At 36.9% G+C, this 25,847-nt stretch overlaps 3 protein-coding genes across 4 annotated transcripts in view; all 3 read left to right on the top strand.

Moving 5' to 3' along the window:
* LOC113280630 overlaps window positions 1–5,309 on the top strand; it is a 37,126-nt gene extending 31,817 nt beyond the window's left edge. The window contains exons 2-4 of the mRNA XM_026529233.1: window positions 4,648–4,937; window positions 5,045–5,163; window positions 5,301–5,309. Of these exons, the coding sequence (XP_026385018.1) occupies window positions 4,648–4,937; window positions 5,045–5,163; window positions 5,301–5,309 (418 nt within the window). The remainder of the gene's footprint in view (window positions 1–4,647; window positions 4,938–5,044; window positions 5,164–5,300) is intronic.
* Window positions 5,310–6,919: 1,610 nt separating this feature from the next.
* LOC113280629 (aspartic proteinase nepenthesin-2-like) lies at window positions 6,920–8,254 on the top strand. Its single transcript, XM_026529232.1, has one exon. It carries the CDS (start codon window positions 6,920–6,922, stop codon window positions 8,252–8,254), a length of 1,335 nt encoding a protein of 444 aa, XP_026385017.1.
* Window positions 8,255–9,041: 787 nt separating this feature from the next.
* Window positions 9,042–18,867, top strand: LOC113284429. Of its 2 annotated transcripts, none has more exons than XM_026533886.1 (2): window positions 9,042–12,643; window positions 18,829–18,867. In XM_026533886.1, the coding sequence occupies exons 1-2, from the start codon at window positions 11,654–11,656 to the stop codon at window positions 18,859–18,861; spliced, it is 1,023 nt and encodes a 340-aa protein (XP_026389671.1). In that variant the 5' UTR covers window positions 9,042–11,653; the 3' UTR covers window positions 18,862–18,867. The 2 variants fall into 2 exon arrangements, with proteins under 2 accessions (XP_026389671.1, XP_026389672.1); XM_026533887.1 differs by lacking the exon at window positions 18,829–18,867 and adding an exon at window positions 17,456–17,544.
* The last annotated feature ends 6,980 nt before the right edge of the window (window positions 18,868–25,847 follow it).

Genomic DNA, 25,847 nt, shown 5'->3' with positions numbered 1-25,847 from the left:
ATAAGGAAATCATACCTCTCAGTTCACCATTCTTCCTGCGAAGATTGTCACGATCCAGCGAAACATTTTGGAGTGTTTGATTTTCGAGACGAAGAGCATTACACTCTTTTTCCAAGGCTATTTGCGAAGCAGCTCTGTCAGAACAAAAAGACTTACTCAGAATTTCACAAATACCAGACTTTACAGGATCAATAAGAGACTTATTGCCATCATCCAGGACCTCAGATAAAACTTTGAAAGCAATATCTATTCCTTCCATGGTTTCTTTCGAAAAGGGAAGAGGCTCAGGTAGAGAACTGGCCATGACAGAAGGTTGAGAAACATTATCAATAGGAGGAGAATAAGTTTCATTCACAGAAGGATCAATAAGGGGGGTTTCAATCATTGAAAGGTCAGTTGAAGAAATGAAATCTGAGGCAGCCTTTTCGCGAATTGGAGATAATGGTTTAACTTGCGAAGATGTCGCAGGAGATTTAGAAGAGATAAGTAAGTTGAATGGAATAGATATTTCAACGGTTTTAAGGGGGCGAGATTTATTGAGAGGTTTATTGACATCCTTATCACCCTGCGAATTACAATCCAGATAAGAAACAGAGGCAACAATATTGTTATTATAAAAGAATAATGTTTCTTACTACCTTATGATTCACAGACTTTCTTTTGTGTACAACAATCTTATGCTGCGATTTGGGAATATTAGGGTTCTGAAACGTAAATTTGGTGTTAGAGGCGTTTTTGCTGAAATAACAACAGTATGGGAATAACATAAGCAACATCATTAAATAAAGCAGTAAGCAAGATCAATTTCAGCAAAACCCATGAGAAAGAAAAAAGAAAACTAACCTCGATGAATCCATGGAAGACACCAGCAGGAAGATTAATTCGTAAAAATTAAAAAGGAAGAAAGTTACGAACAGTGAAGATCTACAGAGGGAACAATATGGAGATGAAGAAGAAATTAAAAAGATTAAAAGAAGAAGAAAGAAGAAAAAGTTGCAATGGCAGAATTTATGGAAGAACAATAGAGTTGCAGAGATGAGAGAATAAAAAGAGAATAGAAAGTAAAAAGAAAATGGAAAGAAGAGTAAGAAGAATATATAGAGAAGATTTTTTTTACTCGAAGAGATAAACACCATTAATACGAAAAGACGTGAGCGGTTAAAAAGCAGCGGTTACAGAAGACGTGTCAAGAAATAGATGGAAGAAAGGATATGTGTGATAAATGCAGAATATGAAGAGATGAACAGCTGCGACATTTCTCACATCGTTCTCTACTTCGCAGAGAAGATATGAGAAGAGGCAAGATGTAGGATCAGAATATCGCAGCAATAATGCCTCAGCGAAATTATCAACAACACAACAGCGTCGCAGAACAATTTCAGAAATGACATAATAAACGACGTCAGCTAAAATCATGAGAAAAATGTGATGGTCCTGCGAAAATAAGAGAGTTTGCGAGATTAACATTTTTAAGGTTGCGAGAATGTCGCAAGCCATATCCGAAAATAAAGGACAGATTAGCTGTCATCCACTATGTAATTCCCTATAAATAGTCGTTCAGTTGTAAAGGAAAGGAGAGATCTTTTTCTGAGTGAGAAGCAAGTAAATAGGAGAGAGAAAATCTAGAGCAGTGGTTATTCTTGATTCCTTTATCTTTTCTTGTAAGATTGTTCAAAGATTCATCAATAAAATTAAGATTGTTAATCTAAAATGAGTTGAATGTTAATGAAATCTTGTGAGGGGTGTAGTGTAGGATTTCCTGCAACTACAAGGTTTCAGTTACAAAATACCTCTGAAAATTTAAGAGTGTTTGGTTGAATTCTTCAAGGATATGAAAGAATGAACATGGGGTAGCCAACAATGGTTGATATCTTTTTCATCCTCAAAGAGTGTATCTTCCACGTCAGTGAGAATATCATAAGAGTTGAGTAAACTTTTGTCATGCCAATACAAAATTCGATGATTTTTCATTAACGAAAATATTCATGATTTTCATTCACAATATATGGACTTAAATCTAACAGATTTCTCTCAGAATCTTTCAAAGATGTAAACAACTTTTTCTCGACCATATCATTGAACATAATTATTATATTCTTATCGCCATCTTCGAGGTCATCTTGATGTAAAAGAGACAATTACTGCTTTAAATCCAGAGGTTGTTTTAAATCAAATTCGATGGAAAAGGGTAGAAAAAAATCAAATCAAACTGATTATCTTCTAAATCAGGACCCATAATTATCTATAAACCATATGAGACCTAACATAATACACCATCAACATAAATGCCCATAAGATCCTAATGAAACCTCCAATCCCAGAGTAAATATCCCTATGGCTCAGACATTAGATCCTAAATATGATCTATTCTCCCAAAAATTCGAACAACCTTATACATATTATTATGAAATGCAAAACCAAAGTTCATGCAACCAACATTTATATCATCTCGTCTTCTAAACTGTGGATTAAATTATACTCCTTAATAATTAAATTATAAATATAAATAGGATCAGAGGTGTAAGTAGGATCATTAATCCTCATTTAAATCTTCGAGACAAAAAGGTAAAACAATAAAGACCGACCAATTTTTTGATTAGACTAAGGCAGGTTTGAAATTGAACAACCCTAAATTATTCACTTTTTTCTTCTCGATAATATTATCAAAATGATTCACTTTCTTTTTATTGAACAACAGCTATGTAACAAGTCCATGTTTCTGGAGCCAAAATATAGTAGCTAAAAGTATGCTACTACATCCCAAAGAGATCTAAGATCTAAAACAAAGACACTACAAATGGTGAGCACATAACATGGAAGTAAATACGAACACAATAATTTTTGCATGATTCAGCCATTAATAAGACATACATCCATGAGTTGGGTTTTCACTATGATTCACTTATTTACATGACACTCCATTGAAGAGGAGTGAAATTCTTAGTCTGCTCAAGCGAATTACTCCGTGTCATCTGGTCCCGATAACACTTCCAATCCAATTTCAAACTTAATAATACTTTCAGAACCACTGTCAAGGAGATTCAGACCACTGTCTCTTTGCTTATTTAGCGTAACCCCAAACACGTGTTCCATGCATTAGTTATTGTACAATATCAAATATTTTATATGTGTAGAAAGCAAATATTTCATTTCACCGAACTTCTAATAAATACGCTCATAAACGGAGTTTCTTTTGTTATCTTTTTCGTTTCCTTCAAATTTTCCTTGTCTTGAACTTTTCTTTTTCTTTTCTTGGTTGGAGGTTTGATTTGGTTAATATCCAATATTTGTAGAGTTCTTTGGCTTTTAGCTATTTTTTTATAGCTGTCACATATCTTACTAAGAGCAGTTTCAAGCACCACTCCCGAAAAATCAAGTCGGGTAACCAAGTCTAGTTGGGATTCAAACTTTGCCATTTGAATTATTTTGAAAAAAAAAATAAAAAAAAATAATGTAAAAATTTGGTGTAAATTTTGTGTTTGAAACTCACAATCATATAACGATAGAGAATGAGTCGTTGGAGGTTCAATATCCATCATTCGGTAGAGACTAAAAGGCTAGAGTGTAGAGTAGACCGGTAGGTGCAGCAGTCTCTACCGAACGATAGAAACTCGATCGATTAACTATTTTTTCATAGTGGCTAGGCCGGTTTGCCAGACCACCTGACATGACATATGAGTGGGTTAGCCTGGCACGACATATGAGTGGGTTAGCCGGCCTCCGCCAGAACCGGCCTTAGGGAGAAATGTGAGTGATGTGAACGAGGTGTAAGTAAAAAGTTCCAAATGAGATTGGAATTAAAAGAGGAATCATCTCAGAATTTCAGCCTTCCCCACACTTTCACTTGTCTAATTCTCAGCAATTCCAGAAGAGATATACTATGAAATTCTCTTACGATTACCAGTGAAATCACTGTTAGCTTGTAATTGTGTTTGCAAGAATTGGTATGCCCTAATCTCAGCCTCTGATTTTGTTAAATTGCACCATGAACTTACTATCCAGAAAAATAACCCTATGCTCATGCTTAAAGTTAATGGAATTACTCAGTTATACTCCATAGGCTATGATTCATTACCATCATTATCAGTATGTGAAATCAAAGATTATGCTATCGAAATGAAGCACCCATTCATGTCATGTTATTGTGTTGGATTCTCGGGTTCATGTAATGGTATAATTTGCATATGGGTTGATTGATTTGAATGATCATAGGGGTTTATTCTGTCTTTGGAACCCAGCCACAAAAGAATATAAAGGATTGCCCGAATCACCAGTTGAAATTAGTATAAACAATGTTTGCGTACATGGTTTTGGTTATGATCACAAGACTGATAATTACAAGTTGGTAATAGGTATAAAAGCTAGCAAGGATAATACTATAATCCAAGTCTATACTTTAGCATCAAACTCATGGAAAATCGGGCAAACTGTATGTTATCGTTTTGTTCATTTTCAAACATCTGGGGTCCTTGTTCATGGAACCCTTCATTGGTTAGCGCTAGGTCAAGACAACTGTTTATTACTCTCTTTGGATATTGTGATGGGAGTTTCAAAGAAATGCAACTACCAAGACATATCCTGGAGAGGGAGATGAATAAGGATTTGTGTATAGGGTGTGTTGCAAGGGTGCCTTTGCTTACTTGTCAGCTCAGATGTTAATGGTGTTAAGGTTCATTCTGAAGTATGGGAGATGCTTGATTATGGGATTCAGGAATCTTGGACTAAGCGTTATGTCGTGGCCCATGAGAGTATTATCATCGACCAAAAATATTTTAGGCTTGTGCGGTCTTTGAAGAACGACGAGATTCTACTCTTGACTGGAAATATTCTAGTTTTGAATGAACCAAAGCATGGAAAGGCTTTAGAACTAAAAATCAATAATGTTCCATTCAAGAACGCTGAAACTTATTTTGAAAGCTTAGTTTCTCTAAACTCTGGTACTTATGTTGGGGGAGAACTTGAGACGACGGATGAAGAATCAATAGATTTGACGGATGAAGAATCAATATATTGGCAAAAATTAAGTGATTATGTTTCGGCGCAGGCCCATCAACAGAGGGCAAGTTTCTAACAAATGCTGCCAAAGCTGAAGGAAGCACTTCCAGAATTTCATCAAGTGATTTTGTTGTCCCAGTCACCCAACTAAAGGTGCAGCAAGAGCAGGTAATACAGAGTTTAAAGCAGCTGGGAGTTCTGTGGTGTTAGCAAGTAATGCATTCCACAAGCTAAATACATGGTTTGTATATTAAAAGGATAAAGACTAATCATCCGGGAAGTATCTGGGTAATTCACTTTAACAGGTACAGTAGATGTTTTTGCATCATTGACACCATTTGGTAGAACTAACTTTTCGGCCTTCTTATTGATGTTTTTTACAAGCCACTCTTGACGCGCCAAATAATCCAGGTCTTTATGAGCATGGCCAGAGTCCCATAAAACTGTACCTTGACACAACATTATGTATGTTGGATGTTTTCAATAACATAGAAAATAGAAGGGTTTTCGTTTTTGGTTTGCCGCTACGGCGGGAGTGTCCTGTGTTGAATAAACACAATGAATGTTAGTTGGGATGAAGAGACACCTCTAATAGGTGTGATGGTTCATAAAAGACACAACCATTCTCAATAGACACCTTATGTGTCTTTTGGAAGTGAAGAGGCATCTCCGATAGGCATGAGTTCCCTATAAATAGTGATGGTTTGGTTTCATTCGTACAATGGAAAACATATCTAAAACATCTGATTTCTTTTCTCTTTAAGCATCATCAGAATCTAAATACTGTGTGTTCTTAGTTGGGTCAAGGGAAGTACAACTTTTGAATCCAATTACGTTGTTAGGGCTTCATTGTATCCTGAAAGCAATATTGTTGTACTCGTCAATTATTTGGGAATTATTGAAATAATTGCTGAAAAGAATCGCAAGGCCTTAAAGCTCCAGTGATATAACATTCTTTTCGATCTCTGTTTTTTCATCCACTAGTACCCTATATTTTCCAACAATGTAAACAAGCCTCTAATGCTAAGGATCTATCTTCCCCTGTTCAAGAAAGAGCTTCTTTCCTCCTTTGCTCTAGTTTCAAAGTACCAGCCAGATTGCTATATGTTTGCTCAAACTGGGTGTAGACCTTTACAGATTTCTCTGGTGGGAGCGAGTTCAAGGCCCTCTCAAACAAGCACGGACATTCCTATCATCATTTAAACTGCAGAAGAAATCTGCATATTCGAGAATGTATTCAGGCTCATGCATAAATCTTTTCAAACCAGCTTCAAAGACATTGTGTGCCAACTTTGGATCCTTGTCCTGACAAAATGCAATCATTGCAGCAACAAAGACATGATACATGCAATTTGGGCATTTACGAGCATCTACGAAGTACTTGCGAGCTGCTTCAATTCCTCTAGTTCTTCTCAGAAAACGGATAAATTGTATGTGTGCCAGTGCACTTGCATTCACCCCATCCCCCAGAAGGCTCTCATAAGTTTTCGTAGCAGGCTGAATAATTCTGTCCATAACAGTTCCCTTAAGTTTCATTGGCTCCACCGCCGGCCAATATTTTTCAAAATTCTGTAAGGTGATTATAGTTGTTATTTACCAAAATTATGACAAAAATAAATAAACAATAAAGATTTTTTCTCGATATTCTTGATATCGAAAGATTTGACTGACCTTTTGTAGGGGTAACAGCCTTGATACGCATTAATAAGAAAATATTTTCTTTATTTTCTAAAACAGAAAAATAACATTTTTATTTTATCAATACACTTTATAAATTTAAGTTTAAAGTTGCACATAGATGAAAGTCAGTTTTAGATCAAAAATGGGGAGAACTTTTTTTATTTTTCTTCTAACAATTACTCATATTTCACTACTATTAAACTCGGTTATCGCTGTGAATCCAAAGAAAGGGTTTAGTATCAAAATGATTCATATAGACTCCAAAGAATCACCATTATATCAAGGTGATCATCTAACACCAGACGATAGGCTTCAAAGACTCGTCGAACAATCTAAAGCTAAAGCACGTTCTATGGAGTCACAAATATTACTCCAGAGCAATGCAACACACTCCATGAATCCTGATGCTGTACGTTTACCCGTAGTTTATGATTTAAAGTCGTTTTATGTTGCAATGGTTGGTCTAGGTACGTTTCCCGGCCAACAGAAAACATTCATGAATTATTATTTAATGGTTGATACAGGTAGTGATCAAACATGGCTTCAGTGTGAAGGTGCTACTAAAACTTTCAAACAAGATATGCCACTTTATCCTGCCAGATCGTCAACTACATTTCGTATTGTTCGTTGTAATACGCATCCTTTTTGCACCAGAGATAGGTGCACTCGTGATGGTGATTGCACTTACCAAGTAACCTATGGGGGTGGATCAGATACATATGGTGTTATTGCCGAAGAAATATTCACTCTAGGCTCCGATACTGCAAGTGGCTTCCAAAGTTTTCAATTACAGATGGGTTGTGGTCTTGTCCAACAGAATTTCGATAGGGATGTGGGTAATAATCACCGATTTGGCAAACCTGATCTTATTGCAGGAATACTCGGTCTAGGATCAGGACAATGGTCTTTTATAAGCCAATTAGGTCCTGTTGGACAAGGGAAATTTTCTTACTGCTTAGAGGCGTATAACGAGAAAATCGAAGGATCGGATACATTTTTAAGATTTGGTGCAGATGCGACGATTGGACACGGAGGCCAAATAGTACACACAACTCCCATTGTTGTGCCTGAGAAATTTCAGACGTCGCTTTATTACTTAAATCTGGAAGATATCAGTGTAGGTACAAAGAGAATAGGATTTCCAAGAGGTACTTTCAAGCTTAATACCAGCCGAGGAACAGGCGGTTGTATCATAGATTCCGGTACTCCACTATCATTGATGTATAAAGGTCATTTTCATGAAGTCGCAAATTTGGTGAAGGCACATTTTAACGAGCTCGGAGTTGAATATATTGGCAACGTATACAGTTATGAAGTTTGTTTTCGTCTACGGAGAAATTTTGATACTGCTATGTTTCCTTCGTTAACACTTCATTTTGAGAAGGCCGATTATGTTATTTCAGATTACAAAGCGAATTTTGTGATGCAAAATTTTGAAACCGCTTGTTTAGCCATTTTCGGTAAGGATGAGGATATTTTTATTTTAGGAGCTTATCAACAAGTTAACAAGCGAATTTTGCATAATATTATGGATCAGTCACTCTCTTTCGCCGACGAGTATTGCGAACTAGATTCCTGAGGATAGAGACAGTGCCATCATCTAGCTTAAGAATTAGCCAGGAATAAATTCAATTATTTTGTATGGACTTTAATAAATTATTACTCATTTTATTTTATTTCTTCTAGTCCCGTTGTAAAGAAAAATAATGTTGTTAGATAGGATTGTGATTTCTATCTCAAAAAATAAACAATAATTCTAAATCAGTCCAACAAATTCCATAAAAAACAATATATTCCAACCTGCATGTATTCCATTAGATTCCCCTATGAATCAACAAGAGCTGAATACTAATCTTCCATTGAAGCTCTCTTTTCTTTCTCATTTCCAATCGTCCGTCTTCTACATGACTTTTTTCTACAGTATCAATTGAATTATGTAGAAACAAAATCCCCCCTCCATTCAAACATTTCCCTTGTTTCAAATCTGAGTGAGAGAAATTTTAAGAAACCCATTCCTGATTTCAAAATTGTTATTAGGATATCAAAGTTTCATTTATCCCTGGCTGGGAGGAGAAGAGTTAAAACAGACAACGGATGTTTTTATTTTTGCTTGCAAAACTTTAGTTAACTGGTTTATATTGCAGAGGACGAGGTTAACTGGCATTGAGTCAAGCGTAAGGGATCTGTAGCTTGACTTCGTAGCCCTCCCATTGCGGAGGCTGAGTGTCAATGTCAACTGATGTTGAGTCCCCTTATTAGGAGGGAAGGATTATGAGGAGAGGAGGGGAGGGGATTTGACGCTTTAAAATATAAAAATATCAATTAAACAAACCCCCATTCGAGTGTGAAAAAACTCAAAACACTTGTTCCCCCGAAAGATAGTTTCACAAATCTTATCATACGAGATGATTTCATGTGGGACAACAAACATGAAATACATGTGGGAATTACCTGTGGATTTTCACAGTAGCAGTTTTTAGTCTCGTTTTCCAGAACTTTCATAGCCATGACTAGTTTCTCGATGTTTGTATATCTTTTGCCTGATGGGTCTTCATCTACTAGACCCAATTGAGTTATTGTCTGTCGATGGAGAAAAAATAAATGATAAGATTAATGGAGAATCAATCTACCCGAAGTTGAGAAAACAGGTCTTAGTTCAGTCGGTTCAAACTTCGGAAATCCGTGCCTCCACTAGAAATGCTAAAACAAAATCTTGTATAGGTTCTTTGTTCGATAGTGATTCTGTTCTTGTTAAGGATTCTGTACGTGTGGTGATTCTGTTCGTTAGCGATTCTACTCTCGTATGATAAACAAAAACAAAAAAATAATGAAAAGGAAGGAAAGAGATCAGGCAGACAAAGTTTCACTGGTTAGATACAAGAAAGTTAAAAAAGGAATAGAAAAGGTTGCAAGCAAGCAAGTTTCTTCAAGCCTCATCCTCACTAGAAGAGATCACCACAACATCAACTTCCTTTGGCTCTGGATCAGGTTTAAAAAGTCTTCTATTATTGGAAACAACAACATCGGCGACACCAACTTGGACAACTCCACCATCAGGATTAGAACCATCAACTTCAGTTCCATCACCAGCCTCATAGGAGCCATTTGCAGTTGTTTTGGGAGCAACAGAAATCTCTTGGGAGGACCAAAAGCACCAACGGTCCCAATATCAACAGATGGGAGAGCATCATCGGCTGGATAATATTCATTCTCTTCATCATCGGAAAAGTGACCGTAAAGTTGATGAACATCATGAAGAGCGTTCAAATAAGCGGCACGAGCAGTTGTGGTCCCGGGCAGGGTGATCAAGATAGAAATGTTCCCTGTCAATGAGGAAATCTTCCCTCATCTGGTTGGTTATGAGTACTCCGTGGATAAAGCGAGACATTCTTACGGTGAAACGATGGTGGTTAACAAGAAAAGAGGGGAGGAAATATACCAGGAGGAAGACAAAGAAAGTGGTAGAAGGAAGATGTTGATATACAAGATTATATTTCGAGGAGAGGGAAAACAATTCAAACCAATCTCTACCGCATTGATTAACCCAGTACAAACTCTGGCGCTAGCTCCGGCAAACAAAAAACTGAAACCCACCTTTTACCTTTTCGGGTCATCTCAAACATCATACGGGTCTCACCATTTTTGTTTGATTCTTTTCAGGTGCTTGGAGGTCCGTTAGATTGGAAAGTCTATCCGGGACGTAAACATTTGTTTGGCTTGTGGTATCGGTATCCGATCCAAGATGGGTTCTCGGGGCAGGAGCATTTTAGTGGATGCGAGGTGCTGGTGAAGAGATCGGGTTTCTGCAGAGTCTTGTCAACGACCTTACCCTACACCCTACAAACTAACCCCATCTGTCCATTGAAAGACGGTGAGTCATGTCAAAACTTTAGTGTGAACAGCCAGCCACTAACCAACACGCCACACCTACAAAAATTAGCCATTCCTGGCCATATCCCCACAAGCCCCAACCACCAAAATCTTGACACGCCACCCCTACACCAAATAACCAACCCAACCCAACCCATGCCCTATGCAGGCAAGTACTGGCGCCTCGTGCTTGCAAAAAAGTGAACATTAATGGCTGTACAACCCCAGAGAAACACATCACAAAGGCACCGTTAATTTCTTACCCAATAGTAACACAGCTGCCCAAATTCACAGTTTTCTCTCAAAGGAAAAAAGAGAAGTTATTCTTAAAACCCTGGTACTACCCAAATTTTCAAATCCAAAATTTATCAGTTAACATTTCCAAGCTCAGTTTTTTTTGGAAGAAAAAGGAGTGGGTGATTGATATAATGAGTAAATTGGGGGAGGAGTTGGCTAGTTTATCAAATCAAATGGAGGAACAATTGAATTTACCTGATGATGATGAGTCTGAGGTAGTGATTATAAACAAAGAAATCCTAGAAAAGGATGAAATAGACTGGAAGCTGACGATGATGAGTAGAATCTGTGTCGATAGAATAGTGTTACAATGGGAGTACATCAATTTTGTGAGAGCAAATTGGAATCTAACAAGAACCATGATGATATGACCATACAAGCATAAGAAGTACAGGAATGTGTTCATCCTCAAATGCAAAAATGAGTCTGATTTCCATAAGATCAAAGAATTCAAACCATGGCTCTTTAAAGGTGATCTAGTTGCTATAGCGGAAATACCAATCACTGGAATTCCATCTGATGGATCATTTTGGAACATGAACTATTTTGGTTGAAAGCCATAGATGTACCCATTGCTTACACATCTATGGAAGCACTGAAAAAAGTAGTCAACAGTGCAGGGGAATACAAAAAACACGTCATTCTGATGGGCAACAACTTACTGGAGAAAGATGTTATGATCCAGGTGAAGATTGAGGTAAAGAATAAAGTGAAGTTTAGGATGGTTGCTGCTGATGAGGAAGGGGAAAAGACGATAATCAACTTTGAATATGATTGCCTGCCTTGAAATTTATGCACAAATTGCAACATTATGGATCATCCGGAATCACATTGTAAGGGAAGTAGGCAATGGATTAACCCGGAATTGCAGAAGCAATTGGTTGTGGGGGAGGGAACTAGCTCTTTGGGGAAGGAAGGTACTGGGGATGGAGTGAGTGTAGAGAAGGAAAAACATAACTCTTCTCTGCAAGAGGAAGGAGAAGCCATGATAGTGGAAAAAGAAAATAACAAGGAAAAAAGCTCACAACACAAGGACACAAAGATATCAGATGGGTGGGTGAAACAAAAGGAGAATGCAGTGAAGAATTTGGCAATAGTAAAACAAGGTACTACAATTCTGGGAGCAAACATAAAAGGGAAGGAAACCTATGTTGAGAGTTCTAAGGAAGATATGAAGATGGAGGCAAATTGGAGTATGCAAAAGAGCATCACAGGGCTAGTAATAAATGAAATTAAGCAACCTGTTCACAACACGGATTGCACAACAAAAATACAAAAAAGCCTAAATCCAAAACCAGCAGATCCCATATCAAATGAACCACTCATCATGAAAAACGCAACACCAATCTGCAATGAGAGCATGAATGATACCAACAAAAACCCCTACAAAACCGTCAGATCAAACCAGAAAAAAGCCATTCCAATGAAACAGAGAGCAAGAGCTGTAAATGACAACAACCCAATACCACCTCTAGCAAAGAGGAAGCACAATGTAGATGATACGGAAGACATGAATGAAGGGCACAAAAGAATGATGAATATCAAAACTGTGGGAATGCCGCAGCTGCTCCATGATGGGTCTGAATTCCAAATGGGGAAAGGAGAAACTGGAAAACACAACAGCAAGAGTAAAATAACTGATACAAATCCCAAAGCTATCAGAGACTCTACAGAAAACAGATCTAAAGTCACCGGCCAGCACTCGGACCAGTACAATGAACTGGCTCCAGAGGAGGCATCTAGGGACATACATGGAATCATGCAGACAAACTCGGATACGCTATCCAGTCTTGGACACCAGGTACATACTCATTTCAACAATTTCAACAAGTTTTCACATGACAATAGGCTACATTATCCATGTTACACCTCTAGAAACCAGAATGCACATCTAAAAAACAGTATGAAGCATGTTTTAATTGAGGCATTTAAATTCCATATTTTCAACAACCATTACATGCACTATGCTGGAAATGTTAGAATGATATCATGGAACCGCCAGGGAATAGGAAACCCACTCACCCAACAGTACCTAAATGACATGATCAAGGAAACAAATCCAGACATATTATTTCTATGTGAGACAAAGAACATCAGGTCAGTTGTAAACCCAATTATCACAAGGCTAGGATACAAAAACTGCTTCATGGTAGAACCTATCGGTGCATCAGGTGGTCTTATGGTGGCATGGAAAATAGGTACAAATCTAAGGGTTGGAGTTTACAACAAAAAACTAATCAATTGTCACATAAGGAATATGGTAACTGGGGAGGAGAGTATGTTATACTGTGTGTATGGGCCTTCAGATTGGAATGAGAAGTACAAGTTCTGGAGTGACATGGCTATAATGGCTAGGACAAGGAGTCAACAATGGATTCTGATAGGGGATCTGAATCTTACATTGATAGAACAAGACAAGAAAGGCATTGGAAGTTTTAACAAGTCAGAGGCAGACAAAATCAAATATTGTTTGGAGATGGCAGATTTAAATGATTTGGGGTTTGTGAGATACCCCTTCACATGGAGTAATAAAAGGAAGGACGTGGCTCTAACTAAAGCTAGGCTAGACAGGGCTATGGCAAATGGGAGTTGGAGTGGGAAAAACAATATTGCAAACACACATGCTGGGGATGGGGTCTGACCACATTCTGATCATGCTCAACTCTCAAAATGTTCTTAGAGGGGGGAACAAGTCTTTCAGAGTAATGGGCACTTGGCTCAAGGAACCAGAATGCATAGCAGTGATCAAGGAGACATGGAAGAGGAAGGTCAATGGCAGCAAAGCTCATAAACTAGCTTAGAAACTCAAGGTTACTAAGCAGGAGATCTATAGGTGGAATAAAAATTCCTTTATTAACATCAACTAGAACCTGAAGAGAGCTAAGAATAAATTAAAACAAGCTAGCTCCAACAATAACCTTAGAAATAGGAGTGAGGTGATTAGAGAGTGTGAAAGAGAGGTAGATCATTGGTATAAGGTAGTGGAAAGCTTTTGGAAAGATAAAAGTGGGGAACAAGATCTCAAATTAGGAGATAGAAACACATGATATTTCCATAGGAAAGTTGTAAATAGGTTTAGGAGGAATAGAATAGAAGCAATAAAAGATAGCTTAGGAAACTGGGTGGAAGGAACTGAAAAAGTTGCTGAAACCATCACTGGACATTTCAAAAAAGTGGCTACCACTTCTAATCCAGATTCTGAAAGTAGTTATTTGGATGACATCCAACCAATTATTACTGAAGCTGATAATGAGATTCTGACTGAGACACCTTCTATGGAGGAAATAAGGAAGGTTGTCTTCTCTATGGAACCAGACACAACAACGGGTCCAGACGGCTTCACACCTAGTTTTTCCAGATGAATAGGGAGGTGGTGCACAAAGAGGTGTTTAACATGATTGAGAGCTTCTTTACATCAGAGTTCATCCTAAAGAAATTAAATGCTACGTTTATCACTCGCATTCCAAAAATTGAGTACCCCCAAGCGGCAAGTGACTATAGACCCATTAGTCTAAGCAACATAATCTATAAAATCATGTCAAAAATCTTAGCTAACAGATTAAAAAAGTTCCTTCCTAGCATCATCTCTCCCTACCAGGCTGCCTTCATTAAAGGGAGGCAGATTTCAGACAATGTGTTCATAGCACATGAAATGATTCACACAATGAGAGCACAAAGAGGAAAGGAGTTCCTTATGGGGATAAAGATAGACATGTCGAAAGCTTTCGACAGAGTGGAGTAGGAATTCCTAGGATAAATCTTGGAGAAACTAGGTTTTAGCAGCCAGTGGTGTAATCTAGTGAACCAATGCATCAGTACGGTGTCTGCTTCGGTGCTCCTAAACTGGGTACCTTGTGAGCAATTTAGCCCTTCTAAAGGGCTGAGACAGGGAGATCCACTATCTCCCTACCTTTTTATCATACGCATGGAAATGCTGTCTAGAGCGATCTCCAATGCCGAGGAAAGAAACTTGATTCATGGAATCAAGTTTGGTCCCACTGCCCCATCCATATCTCATCTGCTTTTTTCAGAAGATCTCTTGATTTTCAGTAAGGCTAGTAAATCCGAAAGTGAAAATATCTTGAGTATCCTCAACGAGTTTAGCCTAGCTTCAAGTCAACTAATAAACATGGAAAAGTCGGGGATTTTTTCAGTCAAAACACCCATCAGAACACAATGAATGAAGTCCTAAGCACACTAGGTGTGAAAAAAATCTCTCTTAATGACAAATACCTAGGTTCCCCACTGTTTACCCACACATCCAAAGTCAAGTCTTGCAAGTTTATTTTGGACAGAGTTGAGGGCAACTTGCAGAATTGGAAAGGAATTACCTTGTCTTGCGCAGGCAAAGGTGTTATGATACATGCATCTTCGTCCACTGTGCCAATGTACCAGATGAACTGTATTAGGATCCCAGTTGTTGTAACTGAATGCATTGATAAAATGCAACGTGATTTTTCTGGGGAAAGAATGAAAACGGTAAGAAAGGGGTGTTTCTAAAAGCTTGGATTGGGGTCTGTACTCCGAAAAGTATGGGTGGAATGGGCTTCTTAAATCTAAGAGAGTTCAACTCGGCAATGTTAGCCAAGGTTAGTTGGAGACTGTTGAAAGAACCCAATGGATTATGGGGTTCTATCTACAAGAGCAAATACTTCCCAGAGTCTAGCCTCCTGAACATCAACTACAAATGTGGAGATAAGGACTCATGGATCTGGAAAAACCTGATGCGTGAATTGGGGAAAATAAGAGAGAATATGGAATGGAGAGTGGGAGATGGTAAAACAATAAGAGTATGAGAGGAAATATGGTTCAATGGGAAACAACATCAGCTTGTAGAACCAATCAACCATAGTCACAAGATCACATATGTGGAGGAAATAATGGAAAAATCGGAAGAGGGATGGGAGTGGGATGAGAACAAATTGGAAATGTACTTTGAGGTCCATATCTGTCAACAAATTATACGAACCAAAATTCATAAAGGAAAAAAGGATGAGCTCAGATGGAAGTTGAAGAAAAGTGGAAAATTTACAATCAAGTCGATGTACAAAAAAATTATGCTTAGGGGGCAACCAGAAAACAATCAGTTGAAGCAATTTTGGAGCAAGATATGGAGAATGAATACGATTCCGAGAGTTATAACCTTTATATGGAAATGTATCCATTCTATCCTGCCCCTAAATGAGAGAGTGGAAAGAGTGTTGCCTTACATCAATTAGACATGTCCGCTATGTGGGAAGGAGGAAGAGACCTTAACTCATATATTCATGAACTGCGATTTCATTATTGCTGTTGTAGGGTGTATGGGAATCAGTACTTCTGTCTATACTAATAACCAAATTGTGTTTTATAGTTGGTTATAGGATTGGTTTAACAGAGAACAGGTGGATAGGAAGGGAGAAATACAATGGGCTGACATACTGGCAATTACTTACTGGGAAATTTGGAAGACAAGGTGTGACTTGGTCTTTAGGAAAGTTAAGCATAACCCTAGCGGATCAGGAAATAGAATTACCAATATGGTGAGTTGTAGCAAAAGGAGTAGGAGAGCTGAATACTTAGATACTAAGATACAAATTAGAACCCACCACAAGTCCATAGTTCATACCTTATTAGCTGTGAAGTTAAACATAGCGGTGAGTGTAAGAAGTCACCTTAGGGAGGGAGGAATAGCTCTGATGCTGTCTGATCATACAAGAAAGTTCTTTGAAGCAAGATGCAGAAGTTTTGAAGCAAGCACAGAAGAAGACATAGAGGAGGAAGCAGCTTCCATGACAATCCTTTGGGCACGTCAACTGAAACAGTCGCAGGTAGAAGTTGAAGGTGACAATGTGAAAGTCCTTGAAGCTATTAAAATCCAGATAGGAAAGGCAGTGAAGAACTCTCATCAAGTGCATCCAGGAAAAAACAAAACGTTTATTTTATGTATTAGAATGATCAAGGAACTTAGTCTAGTTCCAGAGTCTGAAAATTACTTACCAAGAATGTTAGCTGATCAATGCCTTGAACACAAGATCAGTTCACAGTGGAAAGAGCCACAAATTAATCCCCTTTTGGTCAGGCTTTTGCAAGATGTAACTGCAACAAACTTTGGTTTGTATCTCCAGGATTAAGCCTGGTTTATTTATTAAAAAAAAAAAGATGATTTCATTTTCTATACAGAATGATACACGATGTATAAAATCAGATACCAATATGATTGCACTATGCAAATAAAATTTATGATCTTGAAAAAGAAATGATACAGGAGTATAAGAAAGAAAGAAATAAGATATAAATAATTGAAAAAGATTGATCAACATATGTTTGAACTTTGAAATCCCGACGCTATGATCTATTCCAAATCAAATGACTAAGGTGGGTGCTTCTTTCTTCAAGACCAATAATTTAGTATAACTCTATTGATTCAAGATTGGATTGAGGTTAGGGTTTGATCAAGATTGGATTGACGTTAGGGTTTAGACGGAGAAGATAATCAGTAGTGTACTAAGGATACGACGGTATTATAAAAGCACTTACTTATTTTTTGTTTATTTGTCTTTGACCTAGCATTGACTAAAATTTGGAAAAAATATTTCCCTCCTCGTATTTGTTGTTTCCCTCCCAATAACAGGTTCCTGATGGTGATGGTGCGAGTTGATGTTGTGCAAGCCCTGCGGCCACTGATGGTGCGAGTTGTACGCACCATTTTTTTTGTCGTGACCCATAATTTTTTTTTTGTCGTGACCCATAAAACTGTACCTTGACACAACATCATGTAAACAACCCTCCTCTCAAACGGCATTCCTATCATCAGGCAACAAAGATATGATAGTGCAGTTTGGGTATTTAAACGGATAAATTGTATGTGTGCACTTGCATTCACCCCATCCCCTGAAAGGCTCTCATAAGTTTTCTTACCATATAGAGCCATTATCTGCATGCCATGTAGCATGGTCATACCATACGTCCGGATAATAACACAAATACACTAGGCACTGCTCATAGGTTATGAGAATTTTGAGAATTCTATTAGCCGTGCATTAGCAAAAATTCAGGTAGCTGAATGCCAATCGAAGTACAACAGTGCCAAGGCCGTCTATAGAGAGCGAAAGAAATTGCTTGATGACATCGATTGGAATATGCTTGCTGCACCTCCAACTGGATCTGACAAGGAAGAACAACAATGCATGGTCATTTTCTATGATAAATGAAACCTTGTTAGAATCTTTAGTATTCCCTCCGTTCCTTTTTAATAAGTTGGTTTTGTTTTTAGAGAAATTTAAGGAAATAAAGAGAACTAATCATTGAAAGTGGTCTTCATGATACTTGTCAATAAAAGAAGTGGAGTGAAATGGTCCCCGTGACACTTGTCAGCAAAAGAAGTAAAGTGAAATGGTCCACATGACACTTGTCATCAAAAGAAGTTAAGAGAAAAGTGTTCCCAAAAAATTAAAGTAACATTTGACTTTCCCAATTAAGAAACCAGCCTATTTTTTTTGAAACATTTATTTATAGAATTCAGCCTATTAAAAAGGAACGGAGGGAGTAATAGAAAAGATCAAAGTTGAGAAGTATAAATTGGCTATATACAGCTCACTTGAGGAAATTAATAATCACTATGAGCCAATGAAATTATGAAAATATTGGATTCTTTATTTTTCTCTCGATTTTAAAATAGTTTTTTCTCGATTAATCAACGCAAATGGGACATTAATAAAAGAAAAGAACCAAAAAACATGGCGCACGTCTCTCGTTCAACGCGTTTTTAAGATTCCACAGGACACCCTATACATCATTTTGCATAATTTCCATCTTCTATGAAAACTTAATTCCTAAACCTCAACACCATAATCAATTTGCTCTTTTCTTGGTTTAACTGAGTTGCTCATCCATTTTTTTTCTTCTTAATTTTCATTCTTCACTAATATCATGGCAGCCGAAAAGTTACTTGTTCGCGGGGTAACCGAGTTATTGAAAACTTTGACTTCTGTTGTTTCCGGACAGATTAATGAGGCTTGGGGTGCCCGTGTGATCTGAAAAAACTTAAAGGTACTTTGGAGACAATCGCGGTTATGGCAACTGATGCCGAGGAGCAGCAAGTAAAATCTAAGCTCGTGCAGCTTTAGTTTGAAAGGCTCAATGATGTTGTGTATGTATGACGCTGATGAGGTTCTGGACGAGTTTTCTTATGAAGCCATGCGTCAAATGGAACAGCTTCGCAAGCGAGATAAAGTACGGCAATCATTTTCATCATCAAACCCAGTTATCTTTAACTCCAAGATGGGTAAGAAAATAAAAGATATTAACACAAGGCTAGATCATATTTGTGATGAGATGAAAAAGTATTCGTTCATTCCTGCGTCTGAAGTTAACACTTATGATCCCAACACTGTGCAACAAAACCGACTGATTTCATCTTTGGTAAATTAATCAAGCGTCATATGAAGAGATAATGATAAGTCTACGATAATAAACATGTTAACTGCAGTCAAGGAATATCAGTCATCGTCATCTTTGAAACTTTATGTCGTCTCCATAGTGGGTATGGGTGGACTAGGAAAAACCACACTTGCTCGGATGGTCTACGAAGATGACTCGATAAATAATTCCTTTCATAAAAGAGCTTGGGTCTGTGTGTCTGATGATTTTAACTTCAAAAAAATCTTGATGAACATAATTGAGTCATTTACCAATAAGAAGTGTGATGATTTTTCAAACGGTAACGTCTTAGTTGATAAAGTTCGAGAACAATTTGTTGAAGGTTAAACCAAGATAGTGTGAACATAGTGTTTCATATATGGAAGGTATCAGTTTTAGGAAACTAAGCTGGTTTACAGTGTGAACATGTTTATAGTGTGAACATGATGTTTTATATACGGAAGGTACCAGTTTTAGGAAACTGGTTTATATTTGGCAGGTGACAGTATTAGGAAACTTTGTTATGGAGGAGTTTGTTTGGCGTAGGAATTTGTTTAAAGTTTTGAGTTTCTAGAAGAATTTTATGTTTAGAGTTTGAGTTATATTAGGAAATTTTTTTCTTAGTCGTCAAGTCTGTTAAACAATATATATAGGTTGTTGATCCATGAGTTTGAATTATATCAATAGAGAGAATTGTTTGAGTTACGTTTTGTGTTCATTAAGTCTTTGATATCAGATTTTTTACATCTGGTATCAGAGCAACGGTATCAGATTCTAGGATGTGGGTATGAATTGTTGAGAATAAGAAGATGACAAGTTTAAGTTCAATCAAGGTACCGGTGTTTGAAGGTAAAAACTTCGAGCACTGTAGGTTACAGATGAAGAATATTTTTATATATCAAGAGGTGTGGGATATAGTAAAAGATGGTTACGATGAACCAGCAGCAGGAGCTGTTTTAACAGCAGAACAACAAACTTCTGTAACAGCAGACATGAAGAATAACTCTAAAGCAACCTATATTCTTCATCAGGGTATTCATGAATCTCTCATGGATAGAGTTATCTATATTAAGCAAGCTAAAGCAGCATGGGATGGTTTGGTAAACTATTACAAAGGGTCTGACAAGGTGAAGAAAGTGAGATTACAGATTTTGAAGCGCAAATATGAACTGTTACAGATGGATTCATCTGAAACAATATCAGATTTTTTTCTCAAAGACATTAAATCTTGTCAATGAGATGAAAGTTAATGGTGACACTATTGAAGATTCAACAATTGTTGAAAAGATTTTAATAAGTTTGCGTGAGAAGTTTGAAGCAAAAGTAACTGCTATAGAAGAGTGTAACATTGCTGCAACTATGACTCTTAATGAGTTATTAGGTTCTTTACAAGCTTATGAACAGAGATTACTTGAAAAAAACAGCTGCTGCAAAACCAGTAGAACAAGCTTTACAAAGCCAAGTCAGATGGACAAACAATCAAGGAAATTCTAGTTCTGGAGGAAGATCAAATAATGGAAGTTATCAGGGAAGATATAATTATGGAGGAATATCAAATAATGGAGGTTATCAGGGAAGAAAACCAGTAGATAAAGCAATGCTTCAGTGTTATAATTGTGGAGATTTTGGACATTTTTCTTTTGATCGTCCAAAGCCTAGAAAGACAACAAAAAATAACTACAAAGCCAATTTCAAAGAAAATATAGCTGAGAGTCAAGAAGAAGAAGAAGAAGAACAGAAAGCTGAAAACATGCTACTTGCTTGTCATACTGCAGAAGAACAACCTCAACTTAAGTGGTACTTAGATACTGGTTGTAGCAATCATATGTGTGGAAGAAAAGACTTATTTGATAAACTTGATGAGTCTGTAAGATCAACTGTGAAGTTTGGTAATAGTTCTACAATTCCTGTTATGGGAAAAGGAAGAATAGGAATTGTTCTTAAGAATGGTTCAAAGGCATACATAATGGATGTATTTTATGTACCTGGTTTACATCAGAATTTACTGAGCATGGGGCAGTTATCTGAGAGAGGTTACTCTATGAACATTTACAATGGTATCTGTTTCATTAGAGATAGAAGAAGAAGACTGATAGCAAAAGTACAGATGACCAAAAACAGATTATTTCCTTTGAATATTCAGCATCAGAAGGAAAGTTGTTTCAGTTCTCATGTGCATGATGATAGTTGGTTATGGCACAAGAGAATGGGTCATGTAAACTTTAATAGTTTACAAGTTTTATCTAAGAAGGAGATGGTGCCAGGTCTACCAATGATAGAGCTTCCAGAGTCAAGATGTGAGAATTGTATATTTGGCAAGCAGCACAAAGATCCATTCCCACTGAACAAAGCTAGAAGAGCTGAACTACATTTGGAGATAATACACAGTGACTTGTGTGGTCCTATTGAAGTTACATCACATGGAGGTAATAACTATTTCATAACTTTCATTGATGATTTTAGTAGAAAAGCTTTGGTGTATTTGCTTAGACAAAAAAAATGATGTTTTTCATGCTTTTAGAAGTTTTAAAGCATATGCTGTGAAACAAATTGGTAAGAGCATCAAGATATTGAGAACTGATAGAGGAACAGAATATACTATTGTTCATAGTTTCATGGAAAAACATGGTATTCTACATCAGTTAACTGCTAGATATACACCTCAACAGAATGGTGTTGCTGAAAGAAAGAACAGAATTATAATGGAGATGGCTAGAACTATAAGAAGAACAGAAGATTTACCAAAGAATTTCTGGAGTTATGCAGTTGATACAGCAGTATATCTACTTAACAGATGTCCTACAAATAGTTTGAATAATAAGACACCAGAAGAAGCTTGGAGAGGTATAAGACCAAGTGTAACACATCTGAGAATTTTTGGGTGTATTGCATATGTACATTTACCTAAAGAACTTAGGAAGAAGTTGGATGATAAGAGTGAGAAGTGTATTCTTGTTGGTTATAGCTCAGTAACAAAAGGATACAAACTTTATAATCCGGAAACAGGGAAAATAATCATTAGCAGAGATGTGATTTTTGACGAAGATTCACAATGGGATAGAATGTTACAACAATAAAAGAAACTGTCAGAACAGTACTAGTTACAGTTGAAGAAGAAATAAGAAATAAGAAATAAGAATGATGTTATTGAACATCAAGAAGAAGTTAGAGTTGATGCTGCACCACAACAAGAACAAAATACAAGACCAAGAAGAAATATTGTTGCACCAGCAAGAATGAATGACTATGTGTTAACAAGAGATGATGATAATATTGATGATGAAGTGATTAACTTTGCTTTGTTTGGAGATTGTGATCTTGTAGGTTATGAAGAAGCTTCCAAAGAACAAGGGTGGATACAAGCTATGGATGCAGAGTTGAAGTCTATTGAGAATAATAATACTTGGGAGCTTACTGAACTTCCACAAGGAAAGAAAGCAATAGGTGTTAAGTGGGTTTACAAAACTAAATATAAATCAGATGGAGAAGTAGATAGATTGAAGGCAAGATTAGTTGCTAAGGGATATAGACAAAAACAAGGAATAAATTACTCAGAAGTGTTTGCACCAGTTGCAAGATTGGATACAATACGTATGATTATTGCTTTAGCTGCTCAGAAGCATTGGAAGATTTTTCAGATGGATGTGAAGAGTGCATTCTTGAATGGTGTACTAGAAGAAGAAGTTTATGTTGAACAACCAGAAGGTTATCTTATGGAGGGGAAGGAGAATCAAGTATACAAGCTAAACAAAGCTTTGTATGGTTTAAAACAAGCACCACATGCTTGGTATACAAGTATAGATTCATACTTCATTGAGAAAGGTTTTACAAGATGTCCATATGAACATACACTGTATTTGAAAGCTGATTCTCTTGGCAATCATATTATAGTTTGTTTGTATGTGGATGATCTTATAAGAAATAGCTCAGAAATGATCAATGAATTTAGGGAGGATATGGTGAAGGAGTTTGAGATGACAGATTTGGGATTAATGTCATATTTTCTTGGCATTGAAGTACAACAAACAGAAAGAGGTATCTTTATTAATCAGCAAAGATATGCAGATGGAATACTGAAGAGGTTCAAGATGGATAATTGCAATCCTATTTTAACACCAGTAGAGGAGAGGTTGAAGTTGACAAAAGATGGATCAGGAGAGCTTGTGAATCCTACTGACTTTAAGTGTCTAGTTGGATGTATCAGATACATAACTGCTACAACACCAGATATTATGTATGCAGTTGGATTGGTTAGTAGGTTTATGGAATCACCAAGACAGTCACACTTAAAAGCTGCAAAACGTATTTTGAAGTATGTTAAAGGTACAACAAGTATGGGAATTCTTTACACAGTTTCAGAAGAACCAAAGTTAGTTGGTTATACAGATAATGATTGGGCTGGAGATACAGAAGGAAGAAAGAGTACTTTAGGTTATGCATTCCATTTAGGAACAAGATTTTTCTCTTGGTCATCAAAGAAGCAACATGTTGTTGCATTGTCTACAACAGAAGCTGAATATATTGCTGCTGGAAATTGTGCTACACAAGCTGTATGGTTGAGAATGATGTTGAAATCTCTTTTCCATGAGCAGATAACACCTACAACAATAATTTGTGATAATAAGTCTTCAATTTCATTAACAAAGAATCCAATGCTTCATGGAAGGAGTAAGCACATTGACATCATGTATCATTACATTAGAGATCTTGTCGGTAACAAACAAATAACTGTGGAGTTTTGCGAAAGTGAGAATCAAGTAGCTGATATTTTCACCAAGTCTTTGAAGTCTAACACTTTCATCTACTTGCATGGAAAACTTGGAATGATCAGTAAAGAATATCTTGGTTTAAGGGAGGATGTTGAAGGTTAAACCAAGATAGTGTGAACACAGTGTTTCATATAAGGAAGGTACCAGTTTTAGGAAACTAAACTGGTTTACAGTGTGAACAGGTTTATAATGTGAACAACATGTTTCATATACGGAAGGTACCAGTTTTAGGAAACTCGTTTATATTCAGAAGGTGCCAGTTTTAAGAAACTGGTTTATATTTGGAAAGTGACAATATTAGGAAACTTTGTTATCGAGGAGTTTGTTTGGCGTACGAATATGTTCAGAGTTTTGAGTTTCTAGAAGAATTTTATGTTTAGAGTTTGAGTTATATTAGGAAAGTGTTTTCTTAGCCGTCAAGTCTGTTAAACAATATATAGGTTGTTGAGCCATGAATTTGAATTATATCAATAGAGAAAATTGTTTGAGTTACGTTTTGTGTTCATTAAGTCTTTGATATTAGATTTTTTAAACAATTGAGCAACCAAAAATATTTACTAGTACTCGATGATCTGTGGAGTGAGGATGTACAAGAATGGAATACACTCAGTGTTTGTTATGCATGGGTGCTCAAGGCAGTAGTCATAGTTACTACACGTAGCAGTACAGTCGCGTCCATTGTTGGAGGTGCTGTCTCACCATACATGTTAGAATCCTTATCTGATAGTGTTTGTTGGTCCATCATCAAGGCTAAAGCATTTTATCTAGGTGGAGCATTAGAGACTCCAAAGATAACTTGTATAGGAGAAAATATTGCAAAAAGATGTGGTTGTTTACCACTAGCCGCTAATGTTCTCGGTAATGTTTTGCGCTTGTATAAAACCGAAACTGAATGACAGACAATCCTAGATCATGATAGTTTGAAGAAGCCAGAAAAAAAAACAAAATAATATCTATATTAAAACTGAGCTATGATAGATTACCGTCCATTTGAAACTTTGTTTTTCTTATTGCTCTTTATTCCCTAAAGATTGGGTCATTCATAGGAGAGATTTAGTTCGGCTGTGGATGGCTGAAGGGTTCCTTCATCTATCTCATGGTGCAAGTCAGATATCACTTGAAGATGTTGGTGATGATTATTTTCATAGTTTACTGGCCAATTCGTTCTTTCAGGATGTGAAGTCAGATGAGTTAGGCGACGTCGAAACATGCAAGATGCATGATTTAGTACACGATCTTGCCAAGAGTGTCAAATGGTGTTCATGATATCAGGATTGAGAATGGTGAAACGGAATGTATTTCTAAATGCTGGTGTTTGCTGTTAAACGATGCATTATACCTTTTAGAAATCTTAATAGAAAAACCAAAAAGTCTGAGGTTCGTTTCTTCTCTTAGAAATTATTATTCAAGAGAAATTTTACTAGAAAAACCAAAAAGTCTGAGGTCCATTTTTACTCTTAGATATTATCATTCAAGAAATTTTTTATTTCATTGCAAGAATCTGCGGGTAGTTTATTTCCTCAAGGATTTCAGTCGAGTCGTTCACCGTCCGGGATTTTGCGGGTAGCTCCGTCATTTGTCTTTAAATTGGGGGTCCGATGCGTTTGATGAGATGTTGGAAGATCTCAAACTTAACCCTAATTTGAGAGAGTTGGAAATATCGCATTTTCCCGGTTTAAAGCTTTCGAAATGGGTGGGTTCATCCAACTGCCTTCCCAATTTAGTGGATATGAATCTTTGGGTTTGCGAGAAATGTGAGAAGCTACCAGCGCTGGGTATGCTCCCATGTCTTAAATATCTAAGTATTTATAGAATAAACTCGGTCAAGTATTTAGG

The sequence above is a fragment of the Papaver somniferum genome, chromosome 5 (genome assembly GCF_003573695.1).
Source record: "Papaver somniferum cultivar HN1 chromosome 5, ASM357369v1, whole genome shotgun sequence".
Classification (NCBI taxonomy): domain Eukaryota; kingdom Viridiplantae; phylum Streptophyta; class Magnoliopsida; order Ranunculales; family Papaveraceae; genus Papaver; species Papaver somniferum.
This window is presented reverse-complemented; position numbering and strand designations above follow the sequence as displayed.

What these genes read in the sequence shown, in the direction of transcription:
- LOC113280629 (XM_026529232.1), top strand. Translation starts at nt 6,920, where the DNA reads ATGATTCATATAGACTCCAAAGAATCACCATTATATCAAGGTGATCAT.
- LOC113284429 (XM_026533886.1), top strand. Translation starts at nt 11,654, where the DNA reads ATGGATCATCCGGAATCACATTGTAAGGGAAGTAGGCAATGGATTAAC. An exon ending in TATCCAGTCTTGGACACCAG is followed by an intron (nt 12,644 to 18,828) that starts GTACATACTCAT and finishes GTTTCCGGACAG; the next exon opens with ATTAATGAGGCTTGGGGTGC.